We start from the raw sequence: 16,542 nt of genomic DNA on the forward strand, positions 1-16,542 counted from the left end.
TTGAAAAGTTTTTCCCTTTCGCCCACTTCTTATCTGCGTGATGTGGCGATTTGGATGCTGGGGGACGATAGTGGGAGAAGAACAAGCAGCAGTCGTCTTAAGCCTAGAAACTGGCATTTCAATTGCTGAGCTTCAAAAATTCTTTCGCAAAAAATAATGAGTGAATACGCGCAACCAACCTCCGCTGCGACAGTCAAACTCAATTAATCTCAAGCATTCGAATAATTGAATTACCACCGCCAGGCGCACAATGCCCGTCGACACTGACACTTGACGTCCACATCCGCTTTTACATGTGACAAGCGTTCCCAGAATTCGGGGACGAGTTGCCATCCAGTTTTTTGGTCCAAGTGATCGGGTTCTGCCGCTCTGGCGGCGGCGGCGGCGGCGGCGGGTTGCTGTGGCAGACTTGCCACTTCGACTTGGGTGGTGTTTTCGGCGTTCGTTCACTCCGGCGCACCGACGGAATGCCGACGTTCGGAGGCATTGTGTGGTCTGCGGAACGCAACCTGGAATGACGACGGATTTTCTTCTGTGTACATTCCAATTAGGCCCTTTTCAAGAATCCCAAATAGAAAAGTCCTGAGCACTTTTCCGGAAGCAAGACACAGGCATGACAGAAGTTTCTCTCAAGTATCGCCAGTCGTTGGCGCTTGCATGAAGTGAGGATTTTAATTTCTCCTTTCCGTGACATCAAGGCGCCGGGCTCGTTGAACTTTCCACGTACCGCAAACGAAGACGGCCCCGAATACCCACGGGCTGCTGTATGCCGCTGTCTAGTTAGCATAGTTTCGGAGAATATGTTTGTATCTCTGAAGGAAGCAGGCGAAAGGTGCCAGTTATCGGTATGTCGGTTCCCTAATTTTGAGAATCGCTCCAATACGGAAATTTTTTAGTGCGAAAGAATGTACAAAGGCAAACAATGGTTGAATAATAATTGGTAAATGGTGGAAGTTTGAACAATTCAAGCACTATTCATGCATAAACAAAAAAACTCTTCAATGTACTATGTTAAAAAAACAATTCGATACAAACTAAAAGACAATCAACGAAAACTGTACAATCCGCTGCAGATTCTACATCAAGAATCTTTAGTCTGTCTTGATCCGATAAGGTTAACTACAAGTGCTTGAGGATTTATATCTTGGCTGGATTGATTCTGGATGCAATTGCAACATTTGATCTCCATGGAGCATAGTTGTTAGGAGGTGAAGGTTAAGGTGTTTTCTGAAATATTATATGCTAACAGTGACTGTGTTTTATTTCATTCCACATTTTAGCTAAAGAAGTAAAGAAGTAAAGAAGTAAAGAAGTAAAGAAGTAAAGAAGTAAAGAAGTAAAGAAGTAAAGAAGTAAAGAAGTAAAGAAGTAAAGAAGTAAAGAAGTAAAGAAGTAAAGAAGTAAAGAAGTAAAGAAGTAAAGAAGTAAAGAAGTAAAGAAGTAAAGAAGTAAAGAAGTAAAGAAGTAAAGAAGTAAAGAAGTAAAGAAGTAACAATTGATACAGTGTGAACATAATTTAATTTATTGCACGTTAAAATTAGTTACAGCATTTGACCATGAGTACTGAAATCTGAAATTATTTTTAGTTAAAATCTTTCAATCTTATTATTTAATCTCAATTCTATGCGTCCATTTTTCCATCCACCGTTTTGCGCCGTCCGTTGGTTGTTGATACTTCCGCTGCCTGAGGCATGTTTTGATTTTAACGGAACCATTAATGCGGTCAATTAGCCTCGGCCAGTCTGTTAGGTGGGCTGGCTGGCCAACCTTGTGCCGTTGGTTTTAATATTGATTGAGCAATTATATTCCATCCTGTCCAGCCAGCGCAGCACAAAGGGGGGTTTTCCCGCTGTTGCTGCTAAATTATTGTAACGGTTTTTTAACCGTTCGTGGCAGCAGGCGAGACACCGCGGCAACAGCTAGAATGGTACGGTCGAGGTAGAATAAAGCAGTAAAAAGATTAGCACAAACCACAACTGGTGATAGCGGTGGGGTGGGGTGCATTAGCCGTGTTTCATAACCTTACCTATCACAATGGCACCGATCATGACAAACGGTGGCAAACACCCGAGCGCCATCAGATAGGGAAAAACAACATTGCCAATGATGGACCCGGTGCGGCCAAACATCATCGTTAGCGAGACCACCATTGTCCTGGTGGAAGATGAGAATGTCGATGAGTAAACCACGAAAATTCACGACAAAGAACAAAAAAGACACACACACATACAACACATACACACAATCACAAATGATCCAACGTTCAAACGAGCCGCGATTTGGGTGATGAGCTTGAAAAAGCCACTACGAGCCCTTTTGTGGTTACGCGCAAACAATACTAACCGCATGGAGGTGGGAAACATGGCGACGACGGCACCGACCAGGGCCGTCGAGGCAATGCTGCAGATGGTGATGTAGCACGACGATAGTATCAGCGTTACGAGTGAGCTTCGGGCCCAGTACAGGGCGGTACCGCAGGATCCAGCCAGCAGCAATCCGTACGCTGCCGGGCAGAAGGAGCGCATGCAAGTAGAGAGTTGGGAAAGAGAGGGTACGCACATTAAGCGAACCCGAACAGGTTAATGTGTCTGTTATGGGGATGCTAATAGAGCCACTAAATCATGCACACATCCCTGTAGCTATTTTCAATTCCGATTCCGATTTGTCGTACCTCAGGAAGGAGGATGCTTTGCAGAGGGGTGTGGATGGGCATGAGATCGGTGGTTGGTTTTTGTTCGTTGATGTGTGCTGTTTGCACACCTCACCAAACTCCATTTTCTTCTACCCTTTTTGCCCTTTTTGGGATGGAACGCTTCGACTAGCACCGCTAGCAACCACCGCCCCCCCCCCCCCACCACTGGCAACCCTCCCATTTCTCCACCCACAGTGACACATCTCTGCGACAACACGTACGTACAGCCAAACCCATCACTGCAGGTGGCAAGTTTCTCAGCACGAACATAAACTTTAACCAGCTCCAGCAACCAACCACCAACCACACCACGCTCGGTACCGTTTGGCAGAATTCCGCCAAGTGATTTATAAGCAGCCACAGAGCTACTAGCGAAGCTATGCCGAATCTCAAACGGCCATTGTGCTTTCGCCGTTCCGTTCTGCAGTTCGTTGTGTGGCATCATCACCTTAGCGTCGTAAAGTGTCAGCAAAATTGTTTGGCTTACTTTTAGAAGAATCTTGCCAGAGTGCAGCGTTTGGTAAGAGCGATTGTCAATTTTGCTGCTTTTCGGGCGGGAAGGTGCCAATATATGGAGGAAGTTTTCTGCCTTTGATTGACACGATATGATGAGTGCTAAAGTGTCTGTGTGTGTGTGTTTTTGTGTGTTTCTGAGCATAAGGGGTGCGGTATTTGACAAGACGATCACGGCGCCAAAGGTATGACGCACTGACAAGGGTGGCGAGGCAATAGTCTCGAAAGCGACACCCACCGTCAGCCGGCCGGTGTGTGTGTAGGATGACTGAAATTTTGCTTCAATGAACACAGCGTGGTGCAGAGTACATTAAACAATTGAATTCGTGAATATTAAAGTTTCTATTGGTGTTCAAGAGCTAGCTGAGCACGAAAATAGGGACACTTTAAGAACTTTCTTGAGTAACACTCAGAAACGTGAGTCTAGCGTTTCTCCGTATTGGCGTCAAATCCGTCAAATCAATCAATCCAAATCTGTACGGCGTCAGCCAACGAACGCTGTGCTACCACTAGGAGCTACTCAAGACCTTCGGCCTCGGGGTTAGCTTGTTGGTTTCGCAGCAGCTCGGTTCGACATTCAACAGTTGCTGGCCCATATTTTCCCAGGAAAATGGTGGTAAAAATACACCTCGGGCCAAGCTAGCCCACAACGATTTATCTTGCCTGCACGTTTACGCCGTTCATACGTGTAAACCCTTGGAGGTTTGAGTTTTTGGGGGGGGAAACGAACAAAAAATCACCTCCAAAAGAAAACACGTTCCCGATAACTCGCTGCTGCGTAGAAAAAAAAAACTCTGCGCTTGCTTAATATTAAGCTTTCTTTTATAGCAAAATCGATCGGACAATCGATGGCAAAAAATACAGTCCCGCCGGGCATACACAGCACTGGGAACACGTTGTTGCGCAATTAAAAGAAGCACGCAAATTGAACGCAAACACATTGTTTGCGCAATTCAGTGTATTGTTCTCCAGGAGGTGCAACAAATGGCCTTCATTTTGATCGCTGCATCGCCACACGCTTCCGTGCTGGCGGAATGGGTGAGTGCTGTTTGTCTTTCATTTTCGTTTCATTGTTCGTTCCTTTTACCAATACTTCAGAAAAAAAAAAACAAACACGCTGGCAGCAGCGACAGCTTGCGATAATTAATGCAGTGCAAATGAAAAACTCCAATGTGCCGAAATGAGGCAAATTAAATTCAGCCGGTTCAACTTTGAAAAGGCAATAATTGGGATAAAGCTACTCGACACCTTTCGCTTCGATTTCCATGGAGATTTATCATTGCACGGTTGACCGGCAGAAAGAATGAGGACCACCCCATTCAAAGGGGTGGTCGAGTATGGGGATCGAGGCTTTGGGATGGGAAAGAAATTTTATAGTCACAGCCAGCTACGACGTGCTGTCTGGCAAGATGAGACTGGAATCGAATTCCACTTGAATGGCGTAATGTTCTTTCTGATTACTGTCCATTATGTACAAAAACGACTGACAAGCATCTTTCCTCTTCCTTTGTAGCTTAAGGCTCTTTTTTGCGCTTCGCACTGTGTTGAAGCTTATTAGAAGTGTTGATTTTATCGTGTGAGTTTGTATTCTTTTTTGAAAGTTTGAGCTTTGACTGTGGCCTCACGATCTATCGCGGTCTCGTAATATATAAGTAAAAAAAAGGAAAGTAAATAAAAAAGAGAGAAAAGACGCTGTGCTATTATCCAGATGGAGTTTCTGCCCACAGAGGCTGCTATCCGATGGTTATCATACTGCCGCCCGACTGTGCCGAAACACAGACGCCGACTAGCTACGCATCACAGCAAAACATTTAACTGGCTCAATCAAGCACCGAAAACCTTTCCCATCCGACATCGAAACGCACTAAATGACCATCCACTGCCGATCCGGGTGTAGCGCCCGAGCCATTCGAGCCGTCCGTGCACTTACTGAGAATGTTCCGGTTGCCGATGGAATTAATCATGACGGTCGTAACCGCGTACGCTCCAATGCCGACGCATCCAATGATTAATGAGTACAGATAGACCCGGCCTTCGGTTGTCTGCATGATGCGTGGTTCGAGATGAAGCGTGAAAGTAAAGGACAAGAAAGGATGTTGTGAGATGTAGCCCTAGCCAGTGTAAGCCTTCCGTTTGGGAGGGAAAGTTCTCTCTGGTCTTTGATTTACCGTACAGGGCTTTTCACGCACCAATAAAAGAGGACAACCGTTAAAGCCTTCATGGTCGTATTGTCGCATCGTATGGAGATGAAAGAATCAATGTTGGTCGGTAGAGCGCCGGATTGAGGTTTGAACGATGCGACAACGTTCTAGCTAGCAACTGCACGCCCAAGAAAGAAGACGCCCATGAAGGATGATCGATTGTTGAAAAGTGAGTCGGTTGAAAAGCCCTGCCAGTAGTCAAACTCAGGCCAGACGGCAAGTTACAAAGGGTCAAACGTACCGGGGTGCACATCAGGACGTCATCCAACGGCTCCATTGCGACCGGATCTGGGCCATGAAGCGCTCGGGACACGTCACGTTCCAGCCATTGCTGCTGCAGCTGTTCCGTTTTGTTGACCTTGTAGGCCAACATTTCGCAGAGCGTTGCCTGGCTGGCCAGTCCGTCGGGCAGTAGGTGCTGCTCGTGCTCAAACTCCTCGATGATGGTGAAAAGCTGCGGCACCCAGAGGCGAAATGTGTTTAACCTGCAGCGGTTTGCGATGAGCAGTTAGACAGTGCGAGATGGCAGAGACAAACTTTCCGGCCGGTCGGGCACACCTACCCGAGCAGTATGCCGAACTGGATACCGTACACCAGGCAGGCATTTGGTAGATGTGGCTTCCGGAACATTATCCCTAGCTGGCGGAACCCTTCGCCCAGCCCACTGGGTGCTGCTGCTGCTACTGCTGCTGGTGAGGGATGGGTGGTGGGTTTGCCGGACGCTGGTACAATTGGCCCCGACACCGGGCTCAGCTCATCCACCAGCACTCTGATCTACGCGGTCGCGTGGCAGCATGTAAGGAAAATGTGTGCAAAGCATCGGTTAACGGTCAGGCATAAGCGTTCAAGCCGCGCGGGGGGGGGGGGGGGATGCTTACCGGAAACTCCTGCCGGTCCCGGGTGTTGATGGCGTACAAGCGCCGGAAAATGGCCAACGCTCGTTCGTTCTGGCCCTTGGACATGAGAAACTTGGGACTCTCCGGGAGAAACATCACGCTGATACCGCTCAGCACGCCCGGCAGGCAGCTGACGGCAAGGAAAATCTGCCACGAATGTATTTCTGCGAAAGGTAAACGCGAAAGGCACAATCATACAAACGTTACACTGTGCGCCATATCACGTTGTGTGTTTGGTAGGTGGGAGCTCATGTGTGTGTGTGTTTGGATGCCATCTCCGGCGAACTGAGCGATGAATGCCATTTGTCAACTCGCAAGCGTGGCTCGGGCCTTAATGCCTCTTTTCATTAGCCTAAATCGCCATGTCAAAGCAAATTGTCCCTTGTACGGCGTAACGTAATGCGACAAATATGGGCGAACAGAGTACCATCGTACCAGGGAATGTCATTCTCTGATATGTATATATATGTGTGTATGTATGCATGTATGTGTGTCCCATGCCTAACCGAATGGTGCTCATCCGGGTGGAATTCAATTCAATTGCGCATCCACAACCAGGTTCCAGGTGAAATTAAATATTCACACGTGGCCTGGTGTGATCCAGTCCCTGATACCCCAGCAGACGACCAGCAATCAGCGAATGCTTAGCGCGCATTCGTAGTTGATTAGAATTCAATTTACATCCTAATGCCAGCGCCAGCGTGTGGCAAACCCAAACGCCGTAACTCTCTACACACTAGGCGGTGTAAATGAGACGCGAAAGCCTTCAACTTCCTCTTTGCAGTTCACAATCGGTCCAGCCTGGTTGGGTGCTTTCTTGATTATCTTGAAGGATCTATTTAGCACCTTGGTGCGCCATTTGCAACGGGGAGCGCTTTGGTGCGTCTTTTGAAAATCAAAGAAAGTGAAAGTAGATAGCATAATCAGCGCTAATTAGAGTGTAAAGATTCACTTAGTCGCAGGACCGTACGAGATTGACACTTCCCGGAAGTTTAGAGCGCGGCATTGCAGGAACTGTACCAGACGGGACTGTGTAGCAACGGATGAACTGCAAGGTACCGCTCTAGGTTGATATCTAGGTTAATGAAAAAGCCGTGTTAGTTTGGGCTCTAATTATTGCTTCCTTTTAGCAGTTGGCAGGTTTTGTTTTTCTCTCTCCCTGGAAAGAGGAAGTGTCCGGTAACGCTTTTGGAGTGATATATTTGGAAGCGGCTAGAAAGTGTTTAATATTGCATACGCCGTTTTAAGCATTTGCATAGGAAATTACCACACATTACGAATGTATATGGGGAATAGGTTTCATTTTTACACTTCGCATGTTATTTTTTTGCTTTGCAAATTGCAAACTTCTGCTCCTACACTTCAGCAGACGCGGTACAATCGTAGCTCAAACGAATTTGAGCAATATTTTTCGAAAATCCCGTAACCGGTGCAAAAAAATCAATCTATAAGCAGTTTGCCCTTCGTAACTTCCATTCAGACAAAAAACCATGAACGGAAATAGTCCGGAAGGACTGCTTCAAAAATCAATTTCTCTACCGTTCCCATTTGGGGGTAGAATCGAGGCAGGATAATGACGACACTCGGAAACGCTTCGTCTCGAAAGTCCCGTTTTCTCGAAATCCACTTGATACGATATTTAGCTCATTTCATTAGCAGTAGCTGCAGCGGAAGCAGCTGAAGCGTCTGACAACCGGCAAGGGCAGCAGCTTTACCTTTGGTGCGTTATTATGTTTCCCTCTTCTGGTAGTGTGTTTGTGGGCGTTTTTTTTTTTTGTACGGTTGAAGAAGTTTCCGTATACACCCGGTAATTTAATTCGGCTCGCCTACGCGCACAGCCCACCTATCGATGGCGCCAGGTAGCGTGTAATCGATGCTTGAGATTGAAAATCATTCTCCATCGAGAGCCGCATTGATGGTTATACGAGCTAGGCAATAAACTGCGCGGGGTTTTCTGTAATGTTTTGCTCATTTCCCGCCCATTGTTGAATTTTCGGTGTTTTGTTTTCGGTGCGTACTGTCAAGTGTTTCGTGCGTACGTGCTGCGCTAGAACTCTTCCTTATCGTGCCTGAGCGTACGAAACATTAAACGCTGTAGGATGCTTCAAATGTTCAAACATAAATGAGGAAAAAAAATAAAGCACCAAATGTGATATAAATTGAGCTTAAATTGGCATGCTGGAAAGATTAACACTTGATCGCCAGAGTGAATGGTAGCGGAATGGTGGATATTAAAGCAAAATTAAAACATGATCAACAATACCTCGCTCACGCGGATGTTTTAGTAAAATTGGTAGTAAAATGTTAAAGGGGGTTGCATAACGCCCAAAACGATTAATGCGTCCACCCAGAGACTGCACTCCAAACCAACTTCACTCACGAACACCCTTGAGGGGAAGAAAAGTTCACAAACAGTGATCCATGTTGAGCGAAGCTTTTCCCTCCCAACATCATCCCGACCAAGCAGGCTGGGATGTGATTCACCCGAAAAGTCACTACCGATAATCCGACGCTGCACTGAGTAGTGCATGTAATCGCTCACCACGACCCAAAGGATTTCCGCATCAACTTGAACCTAATCCGAACTAGTTTGACCCGGTCGTCAAACAAGCGCCCACATACACTTGCGCGGCCGCACAACTGCTTGCCGGAAGCAGGGGTTAAAACCCCGACCGGACAACACTACTTACCCAGCACACCATCCCCGATGATGAGATTCCAGGGCTGGGGGATGATGAGCCATGCGAGGGCGGGCAGCAGCATGTTGGCAGCGCTGTAAAATACGCCGAGCACTATCATCACGCGGGATCGATGCTGCAGACTGTGAAACTCGGACAGATACGCCATCAGCACGGCAAATGGGCCACAGATGCTGAAAAAGAGAAAACACACAAGAAGCTTGTTTTAACAGCTCGGAGATGAAAATGCAAACGGCACACATATGCGGGGGGTAATGAATTTCCGGGAACGATCCCAATTTCACTTCCTAACTTCAAACTTCGCGGCACTAGCAACACACAAACAACGTAGCAAGTAAGCGCTCTATCTGCAGGCACCAATCTAGAAGCACACGCGCTCACTTACACTCACCCCGGAAGTGTTCGCACACCGGGTTTTAGCACCGCTATAAATTACGTTTACTTTACGGCGCATTACGTCCCTCCGCACCTTCCTCATTCTGTCCTACTTTTTTTTTATTTCCAAAAATACACGATTACGATTCGGTTGAAGTACGATTGAATTTTTACTTTCTTCCCAGCTCCTCAGCGATGGCATTTAATCAGTTTCGTGCAAAACTTTGCTACAATGCAAACACAACCCCCGATGCCGAAGAAGATGGGGAAGGAAGTACTCATCAAACGTTGAAATCGATTGACTTTCTCTCGACAGCGTTTTTTCGTTTATACTGTGCCAATTTTAATACATTTTCCACTCTGGAAGGATGGAATAAAATCAAAGCAGCAAGTCTTCCTTGGTGTTTGCCGGTATTTCTGGCTGCTGTCACTTCCTGTCAACAAACCGGATGGAGCAAAGTAGGCTGAGCGAAGTACAGTTTGATTTTATTCCCGTTTATTTTTATTCTTGTGCCATCTCTTGCACCTTTTTTATGTGAAGTTTTGTCTACTTCCTTGAATGGTGCGTACCTACACTGGCTACAGCTGCACTAAAGGTCAGGTCGATGTCACGTTCGCCATTCGCACCCACTCGTACGTCATTGCCTTGCCAAACGCTTTGTAAATACTAGAAAGCGTTTATTGAGCTTCACTTCCTGTTTCACACTGTACACACACACACACACACACACACACACACACACACACACACACACACACACACACACACACAGACATACACACACACACACACACATCGACATCACAAGCCTGAAACGAGCTGTTACATTTAATTGCGTCAGCAATCGTTCGTTTGCGGTCCCCTGTCAGCTTCATCCGAAGCGTGTTGGCTGACAATGGTCAGATGCTTTCGGCAGCAAGAACGTATGCGATGCGGGGTGGTTAATTTCCATATCTTCCCAGATAATCTACTAACTCTGGAACACCGTACGAGTCACTTTGCAACACTGTACCACAAGAATTTAACCCCACTGGTTAGAACGGAGGGGGAGAGAGAGAGAGAGTGGAAAAAGAGGCTACTTACACAAAGCCACCCATAAATTTGAAAACCATTATGGCCACCATGTTCTGGCTGAGTGCGCACAGCACGTTGAAGGTACTGTCCAGCAGAAAGCCAACGACGAGCAGCCGCTTCCGCCCGTACGTATCGGACAGGAAGCCCCACAGGAAGGCGGACGTTATCATTCCTGCAAAATGTGCAAGAAGAAAGTAAAACAATTGCACCGTGGCGCGTTGCAGCCGCCCACGAGGACCAACGAGGGCCACCAGTTTACCTACCGGTGTAGGTGATGGCATTCAGCATGCCCTTGTCGGCGAGGGTAAGGTTCAGGTCACATTCGGCGCTCGGCAGCACGTACGACATGGTGGTCGTCTCGAACACGGTCGTCATGCAGCAGGGCATCGCGACCAGCAGCAGAAGGTAGTTGAAACGGCCGTACCCGGTGGCGGCAATGGCCGTTTCGAAATCGGCCGGCGCATCTGGCGAACCTGGTAAAGCCGGGGAAAATAAAGAGAGAGAGAGAGAGAAATGCATAGAGAAAGGGAGCAAGCGGAGCTTTTAATAATAAACTGTTTATTAACTCAGATTGTAGCAAGCTACCAAGGCTGGTGTCTGGTATGCATTTGAACGCATAAACCGAGATGAGAACTAATACACTTAGTTCTCGCCCTTCAGGTTCGCTCGCATTTCGTGAAGCTACGCTACGCAAAGCACCCGATAGACAACGAGAAGCAAACAAGTTTTATAATAACCTGCAAGCAACGTTTTAGACGCTCAAACTTATGGCATAATTCGCCCTCATACTACATCATTGTTTACCAGCCAAGACTAACAGGTTACTCTAGCCAAGCGCAGTACTGTACCAGCACCATGAGGCTAATTTTGTCTCAATTTCCCTACGGAGAAACGTATAAATCATGGGTGAATTTAATTTTCAAAGTCTCACCGATGAACTATGTAGCTTTCGGTAGCCAAGATTGGACGCATATGGGCCCATAGTTAGAAACAACGGGTGAACTTTTGAGCTCAAACACACTGCACATGAAATGGAGCAGAACGAGCACTTTCCTAAGACCCACCTTTAAGGGGAGCAAAATTAGGCTTTGCATAAAGATAAACTCAACCACACTTCAGCTGCTACCGATCGTCTGTCGGGATGGGATGCAATGGCACCCGCACAAAACCATCATTTCGAAGGGGCTAATTAGTGTCGTTAAACCACCTCATCCTAGCAACCATCTATTCTGGGAACCTCTCCCATCGAATGCACACACACACCACGTAGTTTAATTTTACGATTATGCTTTCATCTTGTCGACACAAAACCACTTGAAAATGTCGCTTCACCAGAAGCCGCGGCGCCCGCAATTTCTGAGCAACGCGTACGCCGCCCGTCCCACTTACTGACACACTTACTTCCATTGCCGGCGATGACATCCGGCGGAACATTGATTTCTATTGCTTTACTTCGGTGCTTATCCTTCGGTGATTCCATTGCCGCGGCTTGGTGCGTTTGATGTGTCGCTGTGTGCGGATGCTGGCCCGAGCTGCCACCGCGGCTCAATGTACTGTGCGTAATGTGCAAAAGACTTTTCGGCGTTCGGATTTGTCCTTCCACGCCGCTCCCTTCCCTTTGCCACTAGTCACTCGAAACAACACGGCCCAGTTCCTCAAAGCCCTTGCTGCTCGCTGGTGGAAACGTTCACCGCCGACACTGCTGAACCGCTCATGATTGAGGTTGACCGTAGAAAGCGTTCCGGATTACTGGCGGGCATCCAAGATGCTGCGCAGAACTGTATCTCCGTCACTTTGCTGGCACAGGGCGTTATCTCACCCCACGGCTAATCCCACGGTCACGGTGCACGGACGACAGGTTGGTGATATTTTTATCCCACACTCAGCCATTGGAGCGATCGGAGATAACGGGAGAGCGCCGGCTAGCCGGCAACCGGCGGTTTGGAACAGACCAAACACGCGTGATTCGCGCGGTACCGTACTCGTCACGCGTGCCGGAACGATAAACGTACCGAGCGGCCAAGATTGTCCGTGTCATCGCACAATGAGCCCACGTTTGTTTGGTGTGCGTGACGGAAATGTACCTGCGATGCGGTGCGGATTTCACCATCGGTGCAGATGTTTACGAAATTAAAGCTTGCTGCGTTCTTTCCCGTACTACACTGCACAGGGGTGGGGGGGGGGGATGTTGTGATTCCCTGGTGGATCAAGTAAGCTTAGAGATAGAGTATGCATATATGAGGAAAAAAAGGGATGACGAAAATACCTGTTTCTCAGAGCATACTTCGTTTGCATGTCCAAAGCAGCGGTAATGCAAATTGCTTCACTTGTTCGCTGTTGGGCCACTCGGGTTGAGCTCAAACTATTTGGTTCAATTTTTGTAGAAAAACGGTTGGTTCCTGCGGTGCACAGTGCAGCATGGTATGGACATGGAACCACATACTGTGTTTTAAGTGGAATTTTAAATATAAGATGCCATGTGGGTGAGGTTAGGCGCTGAAAAGGGTTCTTGAATCTGCTCTACAAGAATTGTTTTATCCTCGTTCTTCTTATGATTTCTTATACACATGACCCAAAGCGACAGGTGCTAATACAACTGGAGAACAATGCAGAATGAACGTGTTTATGGACAACAATCAGTATAAATCTTGATTATACCCATAAGTGTGTGTGTGTTTAACCTACGTCAATTGGTCGTACTATTACTAATCTCGTATAAATGTTTTTGGGAGAAAGCTTCTTGAAATCACTAACAACAATGCCTGTTTATTCATCGTATACGAACTGACCTGCTACCACTGTGATTTGCCTGTGCACATCCTTGAAGACAATTCGACGAACGTAACACAAATCGTAGCTTCACATGTTGCCGGCATAAGCTGTTTAGAGGACTCTACTACCCTTTCCATCTCCGCGGCATTCCCTTTCTTCCAAATGTATGACTCGCACCGGCAGCAGCCGAAAGTGCACGGCACAAATCCATTGCATTATTCATCCTGCACGCCGGACGCGCCGGAATGGATGAACCAACGGATTTACCTCTCCCACTTGTGTGCCGCCGGAAAAGGGAAGGGACGATGCAACTTTTCATAATTCGCCCAACGAGGGCCACTTTGTCGTTTCTTGGCCATCGTCATGCATGCGACCTGTATATGCATAGATGACAGCTTTTTTTGTTGTTGTTGTTTTGCGCAGCTGTTGTCGTTCCTTTGGTGAGTTATCGTTTGCTGACTTTGTGTAGCCGCCGGGTGATGCGAATTGTTTCGGTTGCGCAGATATGTGTGTATCGCGTGTCGCCCGTCGCAAGTGCATCCAGCGCAACCTAGTGCTGCCGCCATGCTTTGGATGAATAACTTTGTTGCCTTCTCCCGTCCGCATAGCCAAGACGACGACAATCGGCATAGCTGGCGGCGGACCAGTGCACAATGTTCTCCAGTCCGTGGGAGACCACCCATCATCCAATCTGGAATAAAGCACTCCAGTATGATTGTGCCTGTCCACACGTATCTGCTTTCTGGTTCACTGCTTCTTGCAGAGTGACAAGCGGGTTGTTGTTTTTTTTGGTCTGTGATTTTTTTTTCGCTTGCTCCAATCTGCAGTCGCTTGGGTGTGTGGCGAATCAAAACAAAACAGCCAAGCGCAGGGCTTGAGGTGGTATAAAAACCGTATCGAGTAAAAGGCACAACAATTTCACCGTACAGAATAATTCAGCAAAGAAAAGAAACCCAATTCCCCATCTTCTCAAGCAGCAAATAAGACGCAAGCTTATCTGAGGGGAGAAAGCTTCGCTCGTTTCTGCAGTTTGCTGATGAGATGCAACAACCTGGCAAATGGCCGTAGTGCAGTAGAAGCGATTTGTATGCCAAGATCAAGATTGTGTATCTGCACCGAAGGATGATTAATCGTGTTCTTGCACCATATGTTTCCGGGTCGGTTATCGATTTAATCCTGCACCCGATCGGTGTACGAAAGACAGTAGCATTAGATTAAACCTGCTGTATGCCTGAAGGTCACAGCACGGTCTGTGCAAGTGGGTTGCAATAAAGCCGCTTAAATAATCACGTTTCACAAGCATGACGCAACTTTGGAGATGGGTTTAGCAAAGTGTTTTTGGAAAAAAACACATACACATACACACAAATAATATCATCCATCGTCTGATTTGCCGGATCGTCTGGGTGGAGCGGCAAACCCTATCCGGTAGAAAAACAGCTTACGTTGGAAATTAATATTTAAACGAGACTGAGCCTCTTCCTTTGCTGAGTGTGGTGTTTTCTACGCTCATCGGCACAAAATGATTTAGTAGTGCTGGTAGCCTGCAGGCTCGCACTATCATACCCCTGCCCTTGCGTCTCCCATCTTGTTTAAATCGGTCGATTCAAAAGATTTTTAATCAGAACCTGCCTGCCGGAGCAGTGCAGTGACTCGTTTCACTAATTGCACGTCCGTTGCCGGAACCGTTCCCGTGTGTGCCTGGAGCTTAGGATGGAGGCAGAGGAGTGAAAGAAAAGGGGGAATGTTGACAGAGATTTAATAATACTGCACGCACACCTTCCAAATTCGATGGCTGGTGGTGCGGTCATTGTGATGGCATCAGGCTAGCTCGGCGTGTGTGCGTGTGTGAGTCAAGTAATGAATGTTTGCGAGTGTCGTGTGACTTGGTCAACTGCCTGTTGTCAACCGGTAGTGAAATGATGCCTTTTCGATTATCACTAACCAAACAGAGACCGGTCGCCGGGACCGGAAAGAATGAAACCTTTCAACGATCGTACCACTTACCCACAGTACTCCCGGGTGCCGAGCGAACCACTCGCCGCCGCACACAGCACGACCGGTTCAGGTAGAACCGTATTGTACGCGTATTGCGGCCACAACCGGGCTGGACGGTTCTGTTGATGGTTATCTGGAACTAGCACACTCACCCCCCTCCCCTTCCTTCTCCGCCCCGACGCAAGCACATTTATTTTGGGACACTTTATCTCGCTCTCTCCTGGGTGTGTGTGTGTGTGTCTCTGTATCTGTCCGTGGTGTACGCTATGATTTGCATATTCCATCTCGAAACGGACGGTAAACAGGCAGGCAAGAAAAAAAAGATACACCAAAACCTTTCCCCAGTAGTGTAGTGGACTCCGTTCGCTCTTACCCGTGCCGATAACGGGTCGATGTTGGGAAGACCTACACAGTCCGTACGCTTGACGGACGAGATGAGATTTTGCATTCAACGAGTTTTGGCTAGGTTTCGGGGGTGTCCGTGCGAGGTAAAGGTCAATAGTAGTTGGGGTTTTCAATATTGAATTTGGTGCGGAGTGGCAGTTTCGTTCTAATCGGTAGAACTCGTTGCTTTTACCCTGCTTTTTGCTTTCTTTTCGTCTTCCTCTTTTTGGAGAAAGACATGCACACAAGCCGATTGGGCATCGGCAGGTGTGGCAGCAAGCGAGAGCGGTGAGCTTTTAATGGAGTTGATTGTGAGGTGGGATTTTGGGTACGATAGTATAGCTTCTGCTTCTGCTGACACTGCACTCACTCACACACACACACGAGGACCCACGATATTAACGAAAAAAGGGCAGGTTTTCGATTAACGTTGGTGCAGCAGAAGAGCCGGTTGTGGCTGCGGTAGTCAAAGCAAGTAGGGGTGTCAATTTGGGTAGCGTTATCAGGTGGGAGATCATAAAAAAAATCGGTACCGTTGTTTACGTTCACATGGGACGGTGGTTTAGTTTGTGTGGCGGGAACGATGGGCGATTTGTTGACGATGGGATAAGCTATCAAAAGTGTTCGGTCATCAGGCGCTTCTCGGCTGAACGGCTCAGGGGTTGGGGGTGTTAGTGGGGTGTTACGGATCAATCAGGGTACCTCAATAGTCATTATTTTTGGCAGCAGAGACCAGAGGGCCGGGTGTGATAACAATACTATTAATACCATCAGACAAACAGGCAAAAACCATGTAATCTTTTGATAAAACCGATTAAATGGCAATTAGCTGCTGCATACAAAGAGCAACAACAGCAACATATTAAGCTTGGTAATTCTCATGGAATCAAATAGAATAAAAGCATATACAACACTATGTAACACTTCTCTCTTAAAG

The 16,542-nt window shown here is 47.3% G+C and overlaps 1 protein-coding gene across 2 annotated transcripts; it reads right to left on the reverse strand.

The window, feature by feature from the left end:
* Window positions 1-1,499: 1,499 nt before the first annotated feature.
* Window positions 1,500-12,555, reverse strand: LOC121603752 (4-hydroxybenzoate transporter PcaK-like). 2 transcript variants are annotated; one of them, XM_041932952.1, is made up of 11 exons: window positions 12,536-12,555; window positions 10,715-10,924; window positions 10,461-10,623; window positions 8,993-9,174; window positions 6,285-6,466; window positions 5,969-6,180; window positions 5,648-5,891; window positions 5,136-5,247; window positions 2,344-2,503; window positions 2,027-2,154; window positions 1,500-1,919 (listed from the first exon to the last, which is right to left on the reverse strand). In XM_041932952.1, the coding sequence occupies exons 2-11, from the start codon at window positions 10,836-10,838 to the stop codon at window positions 1,864-1,866; spliced, it is 1,563 nt and encodes a 520-aa protein (XP_041788886.1). In that variant the 5' UTR covers window positions 10,839-10,924; window positions 12,536-12,555; the 3' UTR covers window positions 1,500-1,863. The 2 variants fall into 2 exon arrangements, with proteins under 2 accessions (XP_041788886.1, XP_041788885.1); XM_041932951.1 differs by lacking the exon at window positions 12,536-12,555 and adding an exon at window positions 11,853-12,465.
* Window positions 12,556-16,542: the final 3,987 nt, after the last annotated feature.

This window comes from Anopheles merus, chromosome 2R (genome assembly GCF_017562075.2).
Source record: "Anopheles merus strain MAF chromosome 2R, AmerM5.1, whole genome shotgun sequence".
NCBI classification, from domain to species: Eukaryota; Metazoa; Arthropoda; class Insecta; order Diptera; family Culicidae; genus Anopheles; species Anopheles merus.

Coding starts and splice junctions, on each gene's coding strand:
- LOC121603752 (XM_041932951.1), bottom strand. CDS start 11,931: ATGGAATCACCGAAGGATAAGCACCGAAGTAAAGCAATAGAAATCAAT. Junction 10,624..10,714: donor GAATGCCATCACCTACACCG/GTAGGTAAACTG, acceptor CACATTTTGCAG/GAATGATAACGTCCGCCTTC. Junction 2,155..2,343: donor ATGTTTCCCACCTCCATGCG/GTTAGTATTGTT, acceptor ATCTTCCACCAG/GACAATGGTGGTCTCGCTAA.